The sequence below is a fragment of the Dromiciops gliroides genome, chromosome 3 (assembly GCF_019393635.1).
Source record: "Dromiciops gliroides isolate mDroGli1 chromosome 3, mDroGli1.pri, whole genome shotgun sequence".
NCBI lineage: Eukaryota > Metazoa > Chordata > Mammalia > Microbiotheria > Microbiotheriidae > Dromiciops > Dromiciops gliroides.
In genome coordinates, this window is record NC_057863.1 from 591,945,461 (window position 1) to 591,967,226 (window position 21,766).

The 21,766-nt window shown below is 44.0% G+C and overlaps 1 protein-coding gene and 1 pseudogene across 3 annotated transcripts in view; one reads left to right on the plus strand and one right to left on the minus strand.

Annotated features, from left to right (window-relative positions):
* Window positions 1-21,470, minus strand: part of EPHA10 (EPH receptor A10) — a 45,970-nt gene extending 24,500 nt beyond the window's left edge. For 2 of the 3 annotated variants that reach the window (XM_043997682.1, XM_043997681.1), the window contains exons 1-5: window positions 21,199-21,470; window positions 19,352-19,416; window positions 15,744-16,458; window positions 6,770-6,925; window positions 5,735-6,121 (exon numbers count right to left, since the gene is read on the minus strand). In XM_043997682.1, coding sequence (XP_043853617.1) covers window positions 5,735-6,121; window positions 6,770-6,925; window positions 15,744-16,458; window positions 19,352-19,416; window positions 21,199-21,304 — 1,429 coding nt within the window. In that variant the 5' untranslated portion in view covers window positions 21,305-21,470. The remainder of the gene's footprint in view (window positions 1-5,734; window positions 6,122-6,769; window positions 6,926-15,743; window positions 16,459-19,351; window positions 19,417-21,198) is intronic. The other variant, XM_043997683.1, reaches the window with a different exon arrangement.
* On the plus strand, window positions 1,374-1,778 carry LOC122746206 (annotated as a pseudogene).
* Window positions 21,471-21,766: the final 296 nt, after the last annotated feature.

Sequence of the window (21,766 nt, forward strand, 5' to 3'; positions counted from 1 at the left end):
GCTAGTAAGTGTCAAGTGTCTGAGGCTGGATTTGAACTCAGGTACTCCTGAATCCAGGGCCAGTGCTTTATCCACTTCGCCACTTAGCCACCCCCCTGTCTATATATTCTTAATCCAATCCAGTGGCTTTACTGATTTTTGTTCCCTTTAGTGCCATTCTACATCTTCTGTAAGCACTTCAGGGACTATGTTGTTAGGATCCAAATGAATGGCTTCACTCTCCTGGATAGAGAAAAGTTTGTAGTAATGATTTTTGTAAAATTTTCCATTGTTCTTATTTGTAGTCAACTTTTTCATCCTTGAACGTTCTTGAGATAACTTTGCTTAGTTGGTTACTTAACAAGCTTGCTTTATACTAGACTAGGTTTACCTTCCAGTGCTTCTTTTTGCTTTAAAAGATGATACTTCTTATAATTACCTATCATCCTCCTTTGTAAGATTTTAAAGATGAGCTTGTATTTTAACCTGGTATTATCTTTGACAACGTAAATCAAATGCTTTTGGGGTACTTTCTATACCCTTTTGGTGTCCTTGTTGTAGCAATTAATTTACACTGGCAAATTTAATTGGTTAATTTACATTAACTTCTGTACTATTATAATGTTGATGTCATGTCTATTGTCCATTTCCCACTTTTCAGTTTCCATAGCTTGTTTAAATAATTTGATATTAAATCTTCTTAGTTGTATGCCATATCCTCTTCTCTTTACTATTCTTTCTTCTTGTTTCCTATAAAATTTTATCTTATTTCTAAATAATTGATGGTTTGACAGTGCACAGAGAATTGACGTGGGGACAACTCCCACATCCATAAGTCCTATACTATCTGTTAAAATGTAGTCAGTTTGATGTTTACCATGCCTCATGCCTACAAATTCTTTTATAAAAAATACTCAACATAAAATCATGAGGCTTCTGTATAATCAACATGTTTTTGGCATTTCTCATTTCTTTCTACTGAATCATGCTTTCCCATATAATTCTTTCCATTCTCATCTGTCTTCACCTTTGCACTCACATTGTTAAGTATCCTAGTATGTGATCATTTAATTTGGAGTATCTTATCAAGATCATCAGGGGCAGCTAGATGGCGAAGTGGATAGAGCACTGGCCTTGGAGTCGGGAGTACCTGAGTTCAAATCTGGCCTCAGACACTTAACACTTACTAGCTGTGTGACCCTGGGCAAGTCACTTAACCCCAATTGCCTCACTAAAAAAAAAAAAAGATCATCATAAAATTCCTCTATCATTTTATCTTCAACAACTGATGTTTTGTAAGCTACAATTATTTTCATTGTATTTTTCCCCCAAACAGTGATCATTATTACTGAAACATGCAAGGATCACATGTCCCTTGAAATACTATTTATCTTTCCACCTCCTCGATCATCAAAGCTCCTGTGAAGAAATATGTGATGAAAGGTGGCAAAAAAAGAAGCAAGTCATCAAATTTACCCTGGATTGTACCCATCCTGTGGAAGATGGTATTATGGGATGCTGCTAATTTTGAGCAGTTTTTACATGAACTAATCAAAGTGAATGAAAAGGCTGGCAACCTTGGTGGTGAAGTTGTAACCACTGAGAGAAGCAAGAGTAAGATAACTGTGACTTCAGAGGTGCCATTTTCTAAAAGGTTTTTGAAGTACCTGACAAAGCAATACCTAAAGAAGAACAATCTTCGGGATTGGCTCCGAGTGGTGGCCAATAGCAAGGAGAGTTACAAATTACAGTACTTCCAGATCAACCAGGATGAAGAGGAAGAAGAGGAAGAGGATTAGACCCTCTTGGGTCTAGAAACATTTTGTATATGATATTGAATAAAACCTAAACAAAAAAAATACTATTTCTTACCATTTGGGGGCATGTGATCAGACCACTCCACAGATACTTTCCTTTGCATCTCCAAGGGGTATTTGTGAGCCATTCTTCCAATTATCTTCTTTGGTCTAATTTTGAATATAGTAAGAATGCCAAGACTGGTATGCTTCAACTCCTCTCACACTATATCTATTCCTTGGTCATTGGATCTCACATTTGAAGCACCAACAGTCAAATTAAAGCAGTCTCTAGCCTGTGCGAAATCTTTCCCACAGCTCTGCCACCATCATTGCAGAAGGTGAAGGGGGAGGGGCATGCAGGACCAAGGGCCATTTAAAATTTTTCTCTGTTTCATGAGTTGTCAAGGTCAAATATGTTTCATCATCAGGTTCCTCTTCATGGTTACTTAGGTTCGTCCTCAGAAAATAGAGTCATTCTGTTTCTAGGGACATACTTCAAGCCCTTCCAGTACTTCATAGGCATCACCTTGAAGAACCCAAGGTCATCTCTGTATCATAGTAAGACATCAGAGTAGGATTTTAGGGGGGCCTTTTGTATCCATATGTTCCACCAAATTAACCAACATGCCAGAGGCCTTCCTTAATTTCTCTTGACATTGCAAGGATATTAGTAAAGCACTCTGGCTGTCCACCTGTTATTCCTGGCTATCTCCAAGTGACCAAGCTGTCTTCTTTTCTTATCATGTTTCCCAGTAAGATCTTTTAGTCTTATTCTTCTTTAAAGTTCCTCATTGGTTATAAGTTAGAGCCATGTGCCTCTCTATTGCCTGCTGTGTAATATTTGTTGTCAGTTTTCCAAAAAGTATTTTGATGGATTTCTTACAACTATTTAATAAATACCAGTGGAATTTTGGTATTAAAAAGATATGACTAGGGGCGGCTAGGTGGCATAGTGGATAAAGCACCAGCCTTGGATTCAGGAGTACCTGAGTTCAAATCCAACCTCAGACACTTACTAGCCGTGTGACCCTAGGCAAGTCACTTAACCCTCACTGCCCACAAAAAAAAAAAGAAAAAGATATGATTGGGGGCAGCTAGGTGGCACAGTGGATAGAGCACCGGCCCTGGAGTCAGGAGTACCTGAGTTCAAATCTGGCCTCAGACACTTAACACTTACTAGCTGTGTGACCCTAGGCAAGTCACTTAACCCCAATTGCAGATATGACTTAGTTTCCAGGAGAAGACTGGGATCATTAAAAGAGTGGTGCACTTTCCTAAAAGTAATCCAACTTGCTCTCCTCCTTTTAAATTCTAATTAGCCATTTGTATTGTCTATACAATATAAACATACTATTTAACAAGCTCTATCAGGTATCCATCTAACTGCATTCATGACTTGGACTTTTTTTTTTTTTTTTGGTCTTTCATACACTTGATCTTTCCTGTATGGATGATCAATACAATCGCTTTTGAAAGTTGGAGGAGAGCTTTCAGGAAGCTCTGCAATGTTATGGGGCTTGATACCACTAACACAATGTCATCTATAAACAGGAGTACCTGGATGACCTCAACAGTGACAGGAATTCCCTTTTTGTCTTGGACTCTGGGCTGGATCTCCTCTATCATGGTGGTGAATACCTTAGGCAAAGCTATAGATCTCCCTGTTTCATTCTTCATCTTATGTTTGTAACCAGTGGGTCTTTGAACAAAATTATTTCTTTTGTTATATTTTTATGGAGTTCTGAATGATGTTGATGGAAGACATCCTGTTAGATTCAAGGTGGTAGTTTGCTCTACCAAATAATTGCTTTTTCATAATCAAAAAGAATAAGTACAGTATGATCTTGAATCCTCTATATCTTTCAGTCATTTTCAGTATTAATAATGTCCGAGATTTCTTCCCTATACACACATATCTTTGGTATCAACCCTTTTTTAGCTACATTATGAACTGATACCTCCATGCCCTTGCATTCTCACCTTCAAAACATACTGGCTCTATTGACACTTGGTCCAACCTTGCTTCTTTGCCATCTTTTTATAGTCCTATTTCTAACCCCCCATAAGAATATCCCTGATGTGATGTTGAGTTCTATCTTCTACCAACCTTTATAGCAAAAGTAGTTTGTTATTTAAAAAACACTTTATATTTCTTATTAATTTTTCTTCTGTTTCTTGACATCTTTTTTACTTGTAAAGTGCCCTTGTTTTGTTGGTGGTGGTGGTGGTAGTCCTTTATTCTCCTGAGGGTGATATGTCCCTTGGGAATGACCTTGCTTAGCTGCCTTTCTTGCTAAGCTTTCTTTAATCAGGTTCTATATTCCACTGCTTTTCTATTTATATGAGGCAATACTACTTAAAATCATACATCATACATCATTCTTCTTCCCTTTTAACAAATGAGTTGATATTCTAAACCAGTTGCCTTGAGCAGTTTAGTCAAGTGTTTTCATACTGGGGTGCACAATTAGGCTCTTTTGGTTTCTTTGTTGTGGCAACTAATTTATGTCAATTAAACTATATAAAATTATTATAATCAGTGCTGATGTCGTTTTTACTGTCTGTTGTTCATTTTTTATCATAATACTATGACGCACTTAACATACATCATCTCAATTCACCCTTATAACAACTCTATGAGGAGGGTACTATTATTATCCCCATTTTACAGATGAGCAAACTGAGATTGACAGAGGGTAAGTGACTTGCTACTTGTTTAAATAGGTCAGGATTGAATTGTCTCAATGGAATGCCATCTTTTTCTCATTATTATATCATTATACATATTCTTCTATAGTCTTTTTCTTTTTATTAATTCTGATCTTTACAAGTTGGTGGTGTAACTCAACACAGACATCATGATGACATCAATGGACAGTCTTTTCCTGTCAAGAGATAATCAGTCTCATATCTTGTGATTTTGAGGGGGTGCTCTCTGTGCATTTTTTTAAAGCCTTCATGAGATTCTATGAAGTCTCTGGCCTCTCTCCTGCCTTTTTCCTGACCCATGCTTTCTAATCTATTTCTCACTATCCATATCTCTTTCTAATCTATTTCTCACTGTCCCTATCTGTTCCCACTTTTGCATGGAAGTCAACAGGTATCAGAGCATGTACTGATTGAATGTGTATTCGGAGGGGTGTTTTATCAAATTTTTAAAGCATAGGTCATCACTCCCCTACTCAATAAACTCCAGTGATTCCCTATTACCTGTAGGAGCAAAAATAAACTCCTCTGTTTTAGCATTTAAAGCCCTCATAATCTGGCCATAATATATCTTTGCAGCCTTATTCCACCTTAGTCCACTTCATGGACTCTATTATAGTTCAGGTGAACCAGGCCTTCTTACATAAAAAGTATTCCATTTCTCACCTCTGTGGATTTGCACTGTTTGTCCCTCCTGCCTTAAATGCACTTTCTCCTTACTTCTGCTCTTAGACTGATTAGTTTCTTTCAAGACTCAGCTCCTGTTCCTTCTTGTATATTAAACTTTTCCTGAGTCACTAACCTGGCCTTCCCAGTAAATCACCACATAGCCGGCAATGTGTACACCCACTGATAGAAGATACACTCCTTATGGGCAGGAACTGTTTTGCTTTTGCCTTTTTGACTGTTATACTCAAGTTTCTATATATAGATGTGTGTGAGCAACACCTGGGAGGAGGGAACAGCGACAACAAACAAACAACAAACAAACAACAACAACAGTGGGAGTGGGGAGGTGGTGTGTAGGAGTGAGGGCAGCTGAGCAGAGGAAATGGGATTTGCCTTCCCTAACAGCCCTCCGGAGCAGAGGAGTCCCTGCCTTGAGGTTACCTTTCCAAAGGGGAGGACTAGCTTCTACTTTCCCCCAAAGGGGAGGAGAAGGTATGGGGAGACTAATCCATCCTAGGGGCCTGCGGACAGGGAATTCGGATGGGCCTAGGAGAACAGATGGGGCAAGCCTGGGGCCTTACCCGCCAGACCCGTGGACACGGTGACTTGGGCATAAGTGGTCCCCACGGCGCCCAGGCCTGAGACGCCGTTGAGAGCTGCCACCCGGATGGTGTAGTGGGAGTGCGGGAGCAGGTTGAGCAAGGTGACTGTTCTCTCTCGCAGTCCGGTCTGGCGCGGCACGAAACTCACGCTGGGCCCACAGGACTCGCAGGTGCCCCCGGAGCCCCCGTGTCCCTGGACAAGACCCTGCCCCTGCCCCACGCCCGGGCCATCCTCGCCGCAACGCTGGCACAGGACCGTGTAAGTGATGTCGGAACGGCCGCCAGAGTCCTCAGGGGGACTCCAGCGCAGCAACAGGGTGGAGCGGCTCAGCCTGTAGACCAGATCCCTGGGGGCAGATGGAGGACCTGGAGTGGGAGCGGGTGCAGTGAGACGGCGTCTGGTTGGCCTACCTGGCCTCGGCAGCGCAGAATGAGGTCCTGGGATGGAGCAGGCAGGGGCGGGACCGCGAGGATCAGGGTTTGGGGAAGGGGTAAGTCTGGAATAGGCCACTAGAGGCGGAGAGTCCGTGAGGTCTGGGATAGACAGTGGCAAAGGTAACGTGGGCTGTCACTCGAGAGAGAATCCGAGGAGCAGAGACTTTGAACGGGAAGAGACCATAGATCTCTAAGACCCAACTCATTTTACAAAAGACGGAAACTGAGAACTGGAAGGGAAGTGACTTGACTGAGGTCACGCTGATAGAAAATAGTGAATAAGAAAGGAGTGCTACCTCGCATTTTGTCTGTTTGTACCTTAGAAAGGCTATGGGGTTTGAAGACTGGAACTGAGAAGCCACAGGAAATGGGACTGGGGCTTTGAAGAGGAGCAGGGCATCGAGTTAGCAGGTAGGACCTGGGATTGGGTGGAGGATGGGGTGGGGCTGCGATTGGGTGGCGGGAGTGGGGCTCTGCCAGGGCTGGAAGATGCGTGAGAGAAGCTAGGGTCCGGAGTTCGGCGCTGCCTGACCAGGTCTGAGGGCATCGCTGGGCCCACCCCCGCCCCGGGTGACTCACGGGTGCAGGAGGCTGAGGGTGGGTCCGCTGGGGAGCGGGAGTAGCTGTCCTGGCAGACGCAGAGCGTGGAGGCGTTGGCCAGAGCGCTGCTATGCTCGGGGCACGGGGAGCAGAGTGGCCTCCGCGGGGACACCTTGTAAAATCCAGGGGGGCAGGCTGTGGAGAGAGGCGACAGTCAGGGCCAGGGGGCGAGATGAAAGGCGGAACGGTCTGGGAGCAAATCTGGGACAGGTGATAGTTAGGAAGGCTCTCCCTTGAGATGGAAAATTCAAGGATCGACCCAATCCCTTTCCTTCTCTACATCTCCACCACCACCCAAATGGGCCCTTAGACCAGCTTTCTTGCCTGGCTCTGGCAGGGCTCTGGGTTGGAGGTGGCTGTGTCCAGACACACATTTAGACTTCCTATACGGCCTCCCTGTTTAGATGTAGGTGCTTTAAGACCCTTTTCTTTCCGCTATGGCCTGGTTGTTATAAGCCATTAATGGCAAGCATCGTCAAAGTTCCTAGGGAGTCAGGAAGACTTTTAGAGACCTGGGCTCTCAGATCTTCCTGTAAGAGCCACAGCTGATCTTCCCAGGGCTTCCCATTTCCCCAATTCTCCCCCCAAAAAGGTTTTCCCCCACACATCTCCATTACAATTGAAAGAATCCTGGAAGAATGAGTTGAAGTAGGCAAATCACTCTCCCTCTATGATCCTCAGTTTCTCCATGTGTAAAATGGGGGTAGTTATATTTTTACTGATTGACCCATGCAGTTACTAACAATATCAAATGAGGCAATGTGTGTGAAGAGCTTAGTGTTGTAGAAATATGAGCTGGTGTTACTAATTTAATGTGGGTAGTAGGGGTGGCAAGGCAAGAAAGCTGTTGCTGCAATGAAAGAGAGACAAATCAGACCATAGGAAGAATTATTTTCCTGTCAAGGGCATAAGATCAGGTGAACAGAGATAACTAAGGACCTTCCTTTCCTTAGAACTTCTTACTGAGTAGCAGAAGTCTTGGGCTGACTGGTTAACTGACCTGAGTGGGGGAAGGGATCATCCTGTCCTAAAGGCAGGGGACTAGACAGGATGACTTGTGGAGACCCTCATCCCTTAGAGGCATCACTAGTCTCTGCTTTCAAGACTAAGCACAGGAAATAATTGGTGAAGGTCTGCTAATTCTCAACCTTGGAAAGGCAGTGTGCCCTTAGTGGGCAAAATCTAAGGCTGAGAATGAGACCTGATCCCCTAAATCTCTTTCCTGAGTCATTTGCTCTTCTTCCTCCATACTATTTAACTTGGTTATCTCATCAATTGCCATGATTTTTCTTTTTCTTTTTTTTCAGTGATGAGTTTTATGGGTTTATTTGATATACTACTACTTTTGGGGGAGGTGAGGCAATTGGGGTCAAGTGACTTGCCCAGGGTCACACAGCTAGTAAGTGTCAAGTGTCCGAGGCCTGATTCGAACCCAGGTACTCCTGAATCCAGGGCTGGTGCTTCATCCACTGCACCATCTAGCTGCCCCAATTGCCATGATTTTTCAATCAATATCTCTATGCAGATGACTCTCAGATCTACCTGTATTAACTTAACCTCTCTTCCAATATCCAGTCTTGCATCTTCAACTGCCTTTTAGACATTTCTAATTGGATTTCCTGTAGATATCTTAAACTCAATATATTTAAAATTTAACTCATTCCCCTCCCCCAAACCTTCCACTTCCTAACTTCCCTATTACTGCTGAGGGTGCCACTATTCTCATCACCACCCAAGCTTTCAATCTTGAAACCATCCTCTACTCTTTACTCTCTCCCCCTATCCCTATATCCAATCCTGCCACTTCTACCTTTTTTATATATACATACATACATGCATGCATGCATACATACACATCTAATATCATATATTATACAATATAATATATGTGTACATGCATATATTATAGGTATACTATATTATATATACATTATAGGTAACATGTCATAAGAAAGTATAATATATTACATATACATACACACATATATAGATCTATAATATCTTCCCTTTTCTCCTGTGAAACTGCAACCACACTGGTATAAGCCCTCATCAGCGCATACCTGTACTGGGTCAGTCTCCCTGTTTCAACTCTTCCCACTCTAATCTATTTTATACTCAGCTGTCAAATGTATCTTTCTAAAGTACAAAGTCTGATTCTATCACCCCCTCCCTCATTCAATAAACTCCAGTTTTATTTATTACTCCTCATTACCTCCAGGAACAAGTATAAAATCCTGTTAGATTTTTGACGCCCTTCATAAACTAATCCCTTTCTATCTTACCAGTTGGCTTACACCCACTTCCCTCCATGTAGTCTACAACCAGTGTGACACCAGGCTTCTTTGCTATTCCTTGAACAAGACATTCCATCTCTTGACCCTGAACATTTTCACTGTCTGTACTCCATACCTGGATAGGTTCAAACACTTGTGCTACCATAGCACTTTTACAGCTTTTAAATAATCTAATAGTGTAATATTGATTATCATAGTTTATTGCCTGTTTTCTTATCCATCAAAGTTGACTGTGAGCTATATGAGGACAGGGACATATGCCGTAGCCACTCACAATAAATATTTTTGAATCTAATTCAGTGAACTAAGGCATTGGGACTAATAGGTAAGGCCTAGAGAGTTGCCTCTCATCTAGCAGTGAGAGGCTTTTGGTACAAATCCTTCCACCTCACCAATATATGACTTAATACAGGGGTTTTTAAGCCTTTTTGCATCATGAACTTTTGTGGCTATCTAGTGAAGCCTATAAACTCTTTCTCAGAATAATGTTTTTATATGCATAACATAAAATAAAAACATATGATTATAAAATAAACCAAAGGTGAGTGAAAATGAAGATATAATTTTTTTCCAGCCAAGTCCATAAACTCCCTGAAATCTATCCACAGATCCCTGAGTTAGTGGATAAATTTTAGGACGTTACCTCGCATGTAACAATGAGAGACTTAATAGATACAATCCTCTCCTTCGTTTGTCAATGAGAAGACTTATAGATGCAAATCCTCAATCAAAACCATCTACGACTTAGTAGATAAGTTCTAGAGAGTTGCTTCTCATTTAGCAATGAGAAACTTCACAAGTACAAGTCTTTGGGATTACTGCTTGCTCCTAGGACTGAAAAGGAGAGAAATGAGAGGAAAGTTTGAGGGACACTCTCCCAGGATAGTTGTCTTCAGGATAAGGCTTGTTTTCCTGAAGATAAACATATGTCTGGGAAGAGTGTATCATCTATGACCCTGTCTGTCTCAGAGCGAAAAGACTTGGGCTCTCCAATAGTTATTGTTTCTGTGATCCTGGAAAAGTAATTTAAGCTTTCTGAGTCACTTTCCTTACCAAGAAAATGAGAATAATAACATGAGTAGTATTGCTTCTTAGGATTTGGGGGAGGAACGAAATTTTTAAAGCTTAAAGTGTTACTCAATGGGGGGTTATTATTTCATTAAAGTGACTTTCATAAGCCCCTAATTTCCAGGCCTCCTGTCCTAAGGTTTGGATCTGAAGGTACAGAACAAAGATACTACAGAGTCTTAGACCAGGGAGTCTCTTCCAGCTCTGTGCTCAGTCTGCTCCCTGCCCCTAGTTGGGGGCATTTAGAGACCTGGGACTTTTTTCAGTTCCCTACATACAACTTCAGACAAAAGCATAGAGAAAGAAAGGGGTGATGACCCTTTCGAACAACAAATGAAACCAAACATTGAAAGGCACTAGCCAAGAAAGGGGAAGATCAAGACAAAGGCCATTTTCAAGGGCTGTCCCCTAGCCCTGTAATGTGATCCTGCTTCACCTCCACCTCCTGGCTTCTCTGACTTCCCTCAGGATTCAGCTAAGAAGCTTTTCTCTGTCGCTTTTAATGCTAGTGTCTTTTCTCTGAGACAACCTACATTTTGTCATGTACATGTCTTGTTTATACCTAGTTGCTTGCACATTGGATCCCCCATTAGACTGTGAGCTCCTCAAGAGCAGGGACTTTATTTTTGGTTTTGGTTTGTTTATTTGCCTTTCTTTGTATCAATATTGCTTAGAACAGGGGCCAACATGTAACAGCTGCTTAATAATGCTTGTTGATTTGTTGACTTGAATCAGAGCTGTCCAAGAGTAGAATAGGTTACCACAGTAGGCAGTGAGCTCCCTGTTACTGTATGTATTAAAACAAAGGTGGAATAAATATTGATCAGGGATATTCTAACAGGAATTCTCAACCAGAGGTCCATGAACTCAGAACTTTTCATATTTTGATGAATACATTTCAACATAATTGATTTCCTTTGTAATTCTATGTATTTTATTTTTTGTATTCAAAAACATTATCCTGAGACCAAAGAGGACTACAGCACAAAAAAAGTTAAGAACCCCTGTAAAAGAAGGAATTCCTGCATTTGGTGAGGAGTTAGCCTAGATCATCAGTTTTCAAATTTGTTGGCCTCAGGACCCCTTAACACTTTTAAAATTATTGAAGATGGGGGCAGCTAGGTGGTGCAGTGGATAGAGCACTGGCCCTGGATTCAGGAGAACCTGAGTTCAAATCCAGACTCAGACACTTGACACTTACTAGCTGTGTGACCCTGGGCAAATCACTTAACCCCAATTGACACACACACACACACACACACACACACACACACACACACACACACACACAATTATTGAAGATATCAAAGAAATTTTGTTTACATGGGTTAAATCTTGATATAATATTAGAAATTAAAACAGACAAAATTTCAAAATATTTATTAATTCACTTAAAAGAACAATAATAAGCTATTGCATGTTAACATGAACAAGATATTTTATGAAAAATATACTTTCCAAAACAGAGAATACTAAAAACATTTTTTTTGCAAATATCTTTAATGTCTGACTTAATAGAAGACAGCTGGATTCTGCTTTTGCAGTCAATCTATTGTGATGTGTTCTTTTGGTTGAAGTATATGAAAAAACTCCAGTTTTTAATGTATGTTTGTAGTTGGAAAAGGGAGTTTTCAAATAAGGAAATAACATCTTAGTGTTATTATGGGAGGGAATGCTGACTTCCCAGGTCCCCTGAAAGGGTGTCAGGGACCCTGGGGGGTCCATGGACCACACTTTGAGAACCTCTGACTTAGATGAACTCTGAGATCACTTTCAATTGTATGATAATCCAAGCTGAGTGTGAATTCAACAATTCAATTTAACAAGCACTTACTATGTGTAGGTCACTGTACAAGAGATACCTAGGGATACAATATCAAATACAAGACAGTCCTTGCTCTCAAGATTCTAAAACTCCAAGGATACACACAATTCCTGGCAGGACTGGAGGATTGTTTTCCTAAAATTTACTTTTTTGTCCATTAAGACTTATCTGCCTTGTTTCTCATACACAGGAGAATGGGTCCAGCATCTGGGAACAGATCACACAAAACCAAAAACTACTGAGACTGGAAGAAGGAGGGTGGCTCTATCACTAAACAATATCCACTGTCACTGCCTATCATTCATCACTAGCCATCACACCATCACTGACAATCACCTACTATTACTATCATTTTGTCGGTCAACAATCAATAGCTTGATGGCACATTGAATAAAGCACTGGACCTGGAGTCAGGAAGACTTGAATTCCAATCTTGTCTCAGACACTTGCTAGCTGTGTGACTCTGGGCAAGTCATCCAACCTCTGTTTGTCTCAGTCTCCTTATCAGCAAAATTGGGATAATAATAGCATCTACCTCTGAGGGTTGTTATGAAGATCAAATGAGATGAAATTTGTGAAGTGTTTGCAAACCTTAAAGCACTGTAAACATTCTACTTGTCCATTAACAAGCATATATTAAGCACTTACTATGTGCCAAGGACTTTGCTAAGAGATAAAGCTAAAAAGAAAGGCAAAATCACTATTACCCACAATCCTTGCATTCGTAACCACTGTTTACCACCACTGAACATCACCCACCATTATCGTTCATTACTTACCATCACCAACTAACAATTTCTCATCAATGCATTCATCATTGGTGGTCATTGCTAGCCATCATTACCCATATCACCCACTATCACTGACCATCACTCACCAACATTGTCATCACCCACCATCACTGAATATCATTTCCCATTTCTCTTCATCACTGTCCATTGCCCATCATTATTACCAGAATTGGTGACCATTGCTATTTATCACTACCCCATCACCAACCGTCACTAACCACCATTCAACTCTTACAAGGTTAGGAGACTTAGGAAACAAGCATCTCTCAGGAGCAAACACCTCTCCATCCTACCCCAGCCCCTCTCCCTCTTTTAGAGCCTCATGAGAACCTACTTCTTTATTTCCTTTAACATTTGATGGTACAATTGGGCAAGACATTTCCTTGCCACATGGGTACTGGGCTTTCTTATGAGGTTTTGGGAGTCTATATGGGCTTAGGCCCAGGCAGTGTCAGGAAAGGTGTGAGAGCTGCCCTCCATTCCCAAAGGTGGTCCCCTGGAGTGGCCATTCTCTTAAGTCTTCCCTCATTTATAGGCTAGTGTTGGGAAGTCCCCTTTTTTCTATCTCTGAGCAGACAGTCTGGGTCCCCCAGGGAGGACAGCTAATGGCCTGATTCCTCCTAAAGAGTGGGAAGGAATTTAATTATATTCATAAGTGACATCAAATATTTTCCCTTCAAGAATGTGCATTATTTAAAACCTATGACAGTAGAAATTAGAGGCTGGGGCTAGACCCTTGGGTTGAGGCTGGCAATAGCGGATCAGAGGCAGAACCCTAGTCAGAGTCCAAATCTGAAGGGAGATGTGGCAAACAGAAAAGCTGATGTGGTAGTCTCCTTTACTACCCTGTTAAGGTCCAAGAATTGTTACTGTGAGCCATATGTCCCTCCACCAATAGAGCTCACAGTTCCCATTAAACCTTAATAGTAGCTATGACAAAAAAAACACCCCAATATCAGCCATTGTAGTCAATCCTACCCACACTTAGGAGGGTATCTTTCCACACTGAGATAGGCTGGTTCTTGGACATCAGACACAGTCTATTGATAGGACTTTTCCAGCTCAACAGAAACTGAAAGCTTTGTGACCTTGGGCAAGCCCCTTCCCTTCAACTTTTGAAATAAGGAGTATTAGAGATGATATCTACAATACATTTGATCTCTAAATCAATGACTGATCATTTGTTGATATATGAAAGAATGGCAGACCAGTCTTTCTGATGCTACTAAATCTTTACAGCTTTTTCCCAGGCCAGGAAAACTTGAGTCTCTGTCCCTCCTTCTTCAATCCTCTCTCAATGTGTCCCTCCTCCCCTGGGTTGGTCCCTGTAGTCAGCAGTCCCTTCAAGCTCATAGAACTACAGGCCAAATCCTCAATGCACCAAAGCCTTGTATACAACAAGGTCCCTCAAAATCTGAGACTTAGGACAGGGGCAGGAACATAGAGGAGACCCACTGGAAAGGGAGATTTAGATGTGGATGGCAAGACAGGGATCTATGAAACAAGTGTTGGGATGGAATGTCTGGAGATCAGAGGGAGCTGGAGAGAGAGATCTCAATTCAACTCATCCAAAATGTTTTACTGGACTATTATGTCCAATGCACTGTATTAGATGTGGAGAAAGGGATACAAAGATAAAGTCAAAAGAATTCTTGCCCCCATGGAGCTCACAACCTAGCAAGGAGATATGATGTATACTCAGATACTTGTGTGATCTATTTACACATCAAAACACAGCCAGGACATCAAAGATATACAAACAAAGTGCTCTGTGATGACTGAAAAGGAGGGTCTATTGACTGAGGGAATCAAGGAAGGCTTCTGGGATGAAGTTCCATTTGAGTTGGGCTTTGAAGTAGGATGGTAACAGGTGGAGATAATGTTGGGGAAGGGAAGGAGATGGAAGAAGACGTAGGGAATGTTTGTGAGCAAAGGCACAGAGATAGGAAAGCATGGGATTTGTATGGTAATTTAGTCTTAATGGAGTGTACTTTACATGCTGGAGAATAGTGGAAGATAAACATGGAAGGGTTGGGTGACATCAAATGGTGGAGGAACCTTGAATGCCAGGCTAAGTAAACTATAGGAGACCAATGAAGGCTACTGGACAGAGTGACATGATCAAAGCAGTGCCTAAGATATGATAGGCACCTAATCTGCCTGCCTTTCTGCTCACCTTAACCCTGAGTTCCCTCTTGTCTTGCCATGAGCCCATATGCAGCTTGGATTTTCCCCAGGGATAATGGGACATTATTCTGGACCTTGATAAGTCAATGGGGAATCTTCACTATTTGTATTTTTCCTGAAGTGGTTGGGGGACAGGGAGGGATCTACAGTGGTCTAAGTCCCAACAGAGTCTATCAAAACCCCTATAGTTATGGAAATGGGAATGGGTCTGCATCAGGCTCTGGAAAGGGATCCCATCCTGGGAAATCAGACCCTCTCCTAACTATCCTGCTCTGACTGTGCCCTCACAAAGATTTCACCTTCAGCTTCCAAAAAGGACTCCCATCTAGTGTAGACCAAGTAAACTTCTCCCCCACCTCATGAAAGTCCTTCCTCATCCATCTGAGTCAATGGATGTAATAGAACACTAGATACATAGGGGACCTGGGTTCAAATTCCAGCTCAACAACTGACCAGCTTTGTGACCTTGGGCAAGTCACTTAACTTCTCACCTTTCTAATCTGTAATATGGGAATTTCTCTACTTCACTGGACTGTTGTGCTTGGAATAATGCTCTGTAAATGTAAGCTATCATTATTACTGTTCTCAGAGGCAGTGCAATGCCCTTCTTAGATTAAATCCTGGATAGTGAGCAAGTCACTTCCCCTTTGAGCTTTGGTTTCTTCATCTGTCAAATAAGAATAATAAGCCCTAGTTTTCCTATTGCCACTGGGTGGTGTTGAGACTTGAATGAGGTCGTGTCTACCAAATGCTTTGTGTTGCCAAAGCGTAGCAGAACGTCCACTTACCTTCACAGGACTCCTCTCGCTCCTGGAAGCCAGCGCTGCAGCTGCACCTGCCCACAGGCACGAGCCACTCCCCATCGGCACTGCAGTGCATTCGAGGGGGAGGGCGGCCGGGCTCCCCCTCCGAATGGGCCACACACGTGCCAGTGACCTCCACCAGCGATGAAAAGGCAGCCTCTGCCACAGTGTCTGGGAAGGCTGCCAGGTTCTGCACTGTGGCCAGGCACTGCTTGTAATACACCCGCACGGAGACGAGGGCCACGCAGGCTCCCACATCTTGGAAGGCCAGGTGGAAGCCGTCCCTGCTCAGTGGCCCGATCTCCCTCACCTCCACGTTGAGTTTCATCTTCCGCTCGCCCAGGTCCCCTTGGGTGAAGCTCTCATCCGCTGCGATGGTAGCCACCTTGCGCTGGCGGCTCTCGCTCAGACTTCCTCCTAGACCAGCCCCGCCCTTTCCCTCCCCTTCTACTCCTGCCCCAGCCTCCGCCTCTGCCTCAGTATAGTAGAGGTTGAAGGTCTCCTTGCAAGATCCTGCCACCCCCGGGATACTGCTACAGTCCCGAAGTGTGAACTTGAGCTCGATGAAAATCCGCTGCCCGCCGCGCCGCCCAATCCAACCTGTCTGCAGCCAGTTGTTCTGGTTGGGTTCCAGCACATTGCACACCTGGTACGTTCGGATTGGTCGGTCGTTCTCATCCACGCCACTGATTTCCTCCCACTGCAGAAAAGGGCAGGAGAGAAAGGGGCAGATAAGTATCCAGCAAGAGAAGAAGGCTCCTGTTTTGTGTAGAATGGTGTGTAGTGCCACACGCAGCACTGAATTTAGAGCTAGAAAATCTGGGTTCAAATTCTGATTCCCCGCTGGCTTCCTGTGTGATGTTGGACAAATCATTCAACTTCCAGGAACCTCAATTTTCTCATGTCAAAAATTGGAGGGGCAGCTAGGTGGCGCAGTGGATAGAGCACCGGCCCTGGAGTCAGGAGTACCTGAGTTCAAATCCAGCCTCAGACACTTAACACTTACTAGCTGTGTGACCCTGAGCAAGTCACTTAACCCCAATTGCCTCACTAAAAAAAAAAATAAATAAAATTATAACAACAGCAACAATAGGTAGCATTTACAGCGGGTCTACTAGGTGCCAGACACTGTGCCGTGTGCCTTATAAAATGTGTTTTATTTGATCCTTTCAGCAATCTTGGGAAGTAGGTGCTATTACTATCACCATTTTACACTTAAGGAAAGTGAGATAGAATTTAAGTGACTTGTCCAAGGTCACACAGTTAATAGGATTTGAACTTGGTCTTCTTGAAGGGCACGTGAGATGATCTCTACGGTTCCTTCCAGCCCTAAAATTCTATGATTTTATGAATTGAACCTTTGACATACAGTGTAACCTTGGCAAGTCCATTCCCCTCTGGTTCTATTGTATGAAAGGAGGGTCTTTGACTGGCCAATTTTTAAGGTTCCTTCAAATTCTGAACCCTATGAAGCTCTAACAACCTTTCCCTCTCTTGTTCTGTTTTACCATCTGTAAAAGTAAGGGATCAGATTAGACTATTCTGACTAAATCCTCTGCTCCCGGATAATTAAACACTCCATAACCTTCAGGGCTTTCTCCTATGTCCATACTCAGGCTGCTCCATGAAAGAACTTGGGTCCAAGTCTTTCCATAAAAGCATATGTGATCTGTGATATATCTTCAGCACTAGGAACTCATCATGTGTAAACTCTCTCCACCAAACCAATCTATGATTTATTAGATAAGTCCTAGGAAATGATCTGACATTCATAGAAGTTAGAGGATAGACTACCAGATTTGGAGCTAGAAAAACTTAGGTTCAAATCCTTCCTTAGACACTAGCTTAGTGACATAGAGGAAGTCACTTAACCTCTCTTATCTGAAGTTTCCTCCTCTGGAAAATGGAGGTGATAATAGCTTTTACCTCATGGTGTTGTTATGAGAGATAAAAAGAGACAATGTCTATAACATGCTTGGAACATCTTAAAAGCAATATGTTAATGTAAACTATTATTATTAAGTGACTTGTCCAGAGTCTCAGATATACTAAGTTTCAGAGGCAGGATTTGAATTCATCATTCCCTGATTCCAAGCCCACCCTCACTTCCTTCATAGGACTGTTGAGAGCATCAAATGGGAAAATGGATGAAGGCCATACAATTTTAAACACTATAGAAATGTGAGCTATTTTATTATCACTATTGACAGATACAATGTGTTAAAGGGGATAGAGGCCTGCCTCCAACACTCAGTGGGTCTGTGACCCTGAGAGCTCTCTTTACCTTACCAGGGGTATCAGTGTTGGACGATGCCTTACATATAACAGATTGTCTATAAATCATAGTTAATTGATTGAGTCTGGGCAATGGGAAGGATCCTGACTTGATCAACAACAAATATTTACCAAAGGCCTATTTTTTCAGGGCACTGTCCAGCACCAATGCCTCTGCAGAAACCATATTTTATAAGGTCAGAGCATGTTAGATCTAACAGATATCTTAGCCATTATATAGTTAATTCCCTCATTTTACACATTAGGAAAGCAATGCCCAGAGAGGGATAAGTGACCTGTCCTAGGTCACTCTGGTAGTATCAGCCCAGATTCCAACCCAGATCCTCCGATTCCAAATCAGATACCCTTTCCATTACACCATGGTGCCCCTTGGTGATTACAGCCTATGAAGTCTAACCAAACTGGCATTATTGATACTTTCTGTTGTTGAAGGGAGTAATAAAAGGATTCATCCAATAGTCATATCTCTTTGTCTTTGATAAACACTGTAAGGACTTCCACTTTAGATTTGCCTGTATAATGATTTTTCATTCAGTTTCATATTAAACAAATCTGAATGCCAGAAGCATACAATAGAAGATGATTTATCCTGCTGAAACATATTGGTTAGTGGGGTGGGGAGCATGGTAGTAAACATTTGCTCTGCCTAATCATTTTGCAAATGGGGAAACTGAGGTAAAATAGAGCAGTTTCGTTTGTCCCCAAACTTTACTTCCCAAGCATTGGCTACAGAAAACAGATGTCAATTACTTTCTTACTGAGCCACTTAATCTAACCCCTTAGTAACCTAGGATCTTCTTTCCCACCCCTATCAGTACACTGACAGATAATCAGACATCTGTAGAGCAGGTGGCTGAGACCAGCTTCCTGGTGGCCAAACTCTGCACCTGAGCTGCAGTGACAGCAGCTGCATTGCAGTACAGATCTCACACCAACTGGGCCCTGGAAACTCAGAACTCTTGAGCTCAGAATCTTGATGTCTGGAATTCTGGGGCCCACAACAGACAGGCTATATGAACTGTGTTCTTCAAAGGAGTAGAAAAGGGGAGAAGGTAAGGTAGATATGGTCAGTTACTCCCAGAGAAGAGCAGTTGGCTCCTTGGACTGACTAATTGGCAAGAGGCACCAAGTCTCCCAATTGGCCATGGTCTAGAGAGAGAAGGGCTGCAGCCCAGAGCTACCTAGGAATCTGTCACTAAAGAGGTTTCTGGCCTCTGCCTACATGAGGGTGGAAGGACTCACCACTCCCATTTCCACCCTTACCAATCAAGGAGCAGGAAAGAGAAGGAAATACTCACCCCGTTACTGGGTAGTGCAGTCCAGCCAAGCTCAGCTTGGGATTCTTTGGAATCTAGAAGGACAACTAGAAAGAGGGAATGATACAGGTTAGTGTGGTGGGAGGGGTGAGATATCCCAAACAAGATTAAGGGGTGCAGGAAGATAAATCAGGGTGGACAATGAAAGGGCTCCTTTTATGTCCCTAGATCCCTGAGGAGGAAGGCCTATGGCTGGAATGAGGAGTGAACAATTCTAGTCTCTGGGTAGAGATTTTAAGCTGACTTATCTAAAAAGAGAATCAGAAACCCTTAGGAGTCCCTTGAGACAACTGACTCCTCAGACTGTATGATTTTTGTAAGCCAGAGGAATATTATAGGAACTGGTTATAGCAGAGTTCCATAGGCCATCTGGCCTCTCTTTATAGAGATAGAGATGACAAATCCCTCTGTATGCAGGGGAATATCCAGGACAACAGAGTGCAGCCCCCTTCCCAGGACCATTCCCAATCTCTGTCATTGCTCCCCTCCTCATTTGGCATTCCAGTGTGTGTGAGGTGTAAATCAGATTATGATATTTAATATTGGAAGTGCTCTGGGACATCACTGAGTACAATCCTATCTCCTTACATATGAAGTACTGGGGAAGTGGAGAGAGTGACTTGAATAAGGAAAGGCATATAGGTAGTAAGAGAGCTGGGATTTGAATCCATTTGGAGGGGGAGTCAAAGTAGAAACTCAAATGAGTTTGCAAGGTCTCTCTCCACCAGTCCAAACTCAAACTATCCCCTTACACTCCACGTCTAAATCCTCATATATGGGAAGGATTAAGTCCTCTCTACATTTTCTCTAGGTATCTTTTCTCATGTCCTTCACGCAATCTTAGAGAAGGAAGGGAAATAGCTTTGAACTCCACAGGGGTAGCCCCCTTAAACACCTGCTGGCTGTCCCTTGGGGGAGGTATGGGGACACTGATTAGCCCCTCTGTTAATGAGGCAGCATCTCAAAAATCGCCCAGAGACAGACTACTATGCCAGAGAGCTGCCCTAGGATAACCAACTGGAGCCAGAGATGGGGAGCGGCCCCCAGAACAGTCTTTGCTTCCAGACGTATGTCTCGGCCCAGCTACAGCCAACAGAGGGAGGAGCCCAGCTGCTGGGTCCGCCCTATTCTGACCAGAGAGGCGGCTAAGGCTGGCAGCACCATGGACAGCGGCTCGGGCTCTTGCTAGTCTTGTTTCCTGGCCTCTAGGTTGATCTCACCCGCGTTCAGTCTTCCTCATTTCCCACGTCTTCCCATCTCTTCAGCCCTCAGATCTCTTTGAGATCTACCCACCATGTTTATCTCTTCCTCGTCCCCCGTCCCCCTCGCAAAGGTCTCCCTTATACATCCCGCAATAACCCCTTCTCTCAGACACCTCTTCAGTCTTTTGGAAGTTCTCTTCCGCGTCCCGGACCCCCAGTATTCGGCCCCATCTGCAGTTCTTGGACATCGCCCCAAGACACGGAAGCCCCCTCTAGTCTGCCAGACACTCCCTCCCCCTGTCTCTCCGAACCTCTTTCCTCCAAGTACCACAAAATGCCCCGCCTCCCAGTACTCCCCACCCCCACCCCCCATAGCCCTATCATCCTATGTTCTGTCTCTTTTTGGTCTCCTGGACTCCCCCCCCCCTCAGTCTCTCTACCTTCCTAGTCTTTGGCCCTGTCTACGCACACACACCCCCCACCCACCCACCCCCAGTCTCCCTAGCCTCTCCTGACTCTGTGGCTCTCCAGGCTCCAGACCCTCCAGCCCTCTGGGCCCTAGATCCTCGACCCCGACAGTTGGCCCCTGCAGCTCTCCAGCCCCCTGGCTTTGGGTCCCGGACTCACCCTCTTCGGCTGTGCCAGGCCGGCTGGGCCCCAAAAGCAACGAGAAGAAGAGCGGCTGCAGGCAGATAAGCAGGCGCTGGGGGCTCGGGCAAGCGCCAATCTCCATGGTCCAGCTGACAGAGATGTCAGTGCGGCAGCCTGGACCCTAGCTCCAGCCCTGGCCCTGGCTCCAGCCCCGGCCGTAGCCCTAGCCCCAGTCCTGGCCCCCGCCCCACGGAGCCGCGCTCCGGACCCCGGCCCAGGCTGGGGGCGGGGACGCATCTGAGACCGTCACCTGCCGGGGCCAAACAGCAAACGCAGTCCGTGGGACTCAGCCAATCTACATCCAAGGAAGGCGGGGCTTCCCCACTGGGAGGCGGAGCTCTGGAAGGAATGAGGCGGGGCTAGGGCCGCGGGAGGGGGGAAGGTTTGGCCACCAATCCCTGTGGAGCAGTAGGCGCAGGGGGCGTGGTCCCACGAACCGAAGATCCGCACGTGTTCACGCGTGGGAGAATCGCCTCTTAGGGACCTGAGAGCCCCTGAACATGCAGGGCGGGGCACCCGGTAAAGCCTGTGGGTTGAGGAAGGA